Here is a 1,166-nt window from a genome sequence, read left to right as displayed (position 1 = left end):
GAGGAGGAGGAGGAGGAGGAGGAGGAGGAGGAGGAAGAAAACTGGGAGAAGTAGGACGAGTTGGAGATTGGTGGAGATAAGAAGAAAGATCAGGGTGAGTAGAAGGAAAAAGAGAAGAAGATGGTATGAAAAGGAGGAAGAAGAGGAGAAGGAACGAGATGAATTTGGAGCAGGAGAAGATGAGACAAGCGTCAGTGATGTTGAGAAAGGAAAAGAGGATGGGAAGGGGGAAGAGTACCAGGCTTCTAAGAGTATCTTTAGAGAGAAATCATAATACTTTTCTTAAAATTAAAAATTTTATCGACGAATATTTCTGTCTGTCTACTCGCGACGGTCTTCAGAAGAAGGGGAAATAGAAGGGATTCAAGAGGAGGAAGACAAAGAGGTGACGAAGGAGAAGGAGGAATAAATTGAGGCTGAAAAAGACAAGAAGAGGAGGATGAGTGCAAGAAAGACCTTAAAGAGAAAAGGGGGGGGGGAAGAAAGAGAGATGAGGAGAAAGAGAAAGAGGAGATTTGGACTAGATGGAGACTGAGGTAAATGGTACGTGAGGAAAAGAGGAGTTGAAGAAAGAAGTAAAAGAAAGAGGGGAGGGAAAGCAAGATGAGGAATGGGAACAGTTGAAGACTAAGAGAGACACGAATAATGAGGGAGATGAAGGCCAGAAAAAAGAGAAGGAGAAAGACGGAATTAACAGAAAGAGAAGGAATACATTAAAAAGAGGGTAGAGGAGAAAAGAGGAGAAGGATAAAAAGGAAAATTAAAAAAAAAGAAAAACAGTAACAGAAAATGCAGGGAACATAGACCAAAAGGAAAACTCTAGTTGGCCTTACCTTCAATGAAAAACATTCCGAACAGGTACAGGATCCATATAGAGCGTAACATCTTGACAAAATAATGCAGCGGATTACCTGGGGGTTAAAAAAAGAACGCCTTTAATTAGAGAATAAAATAACATTTTTATGGACTAGAAGATGCAGGAAATTAAGGGTTTAATTTATACATTGTACGGACCACAGATTGTCGTCATGCTTCATGATGAAGGTCATCATCTTCATCATCATCTTCATCATCATCGTCATCATCATCATTATCAGCAGCAGCAGATGCAGCAAGAGCAACAGCAGCAGCAGTATCATCATCATCATCATCATCATCATCATCAT

The 1,166-nt window shown here is 40.4% G+C and overlaps 1 protein-coding gene across 1 annotated transcript in view; it reads right to left on the bottom strand.

Annotated features, from left to right (window-relative positions):
- LOC101859425 (G-protein coupled receptor GRL101) overlaps positions 1 to 911 on the bottom strand; it is a gene marked incomplete at its 5' end in the record, with an annotated part of 40,138 nt that extends 39,227 nt beyond the window's left edge. Inside the window, 1 exon segment of the mRNA XM_005103651.3 lies at positions 834 to 911. Coding sequence (XP_005103708.2) covers positions 834 to 885 — 52 coding nt within the window.
- Positions 912 to 1,166: the final 255 nt, after the last annotated feature.

This window comes from Aplysia californica, unplaced genomic scaffold (genome assembly GCF_000002075.1).
Source record: "Aplysia californica isolate F4 #8 unplaced genomic scaffold, AplCal3.0 scaffold00384, whole genome shotgun sequence".
NCBI lineage: Eukaryota > Metazoa > Mollusca > Gastropoda > Aplysiida > Aplysiidae > Aplysia > Aplysia californica.
The sequence above is the reverse complement of the archived record's forward strand: the minus strand, read 5'-3'. Positions and strand labels throughout refer to the sequence as shown.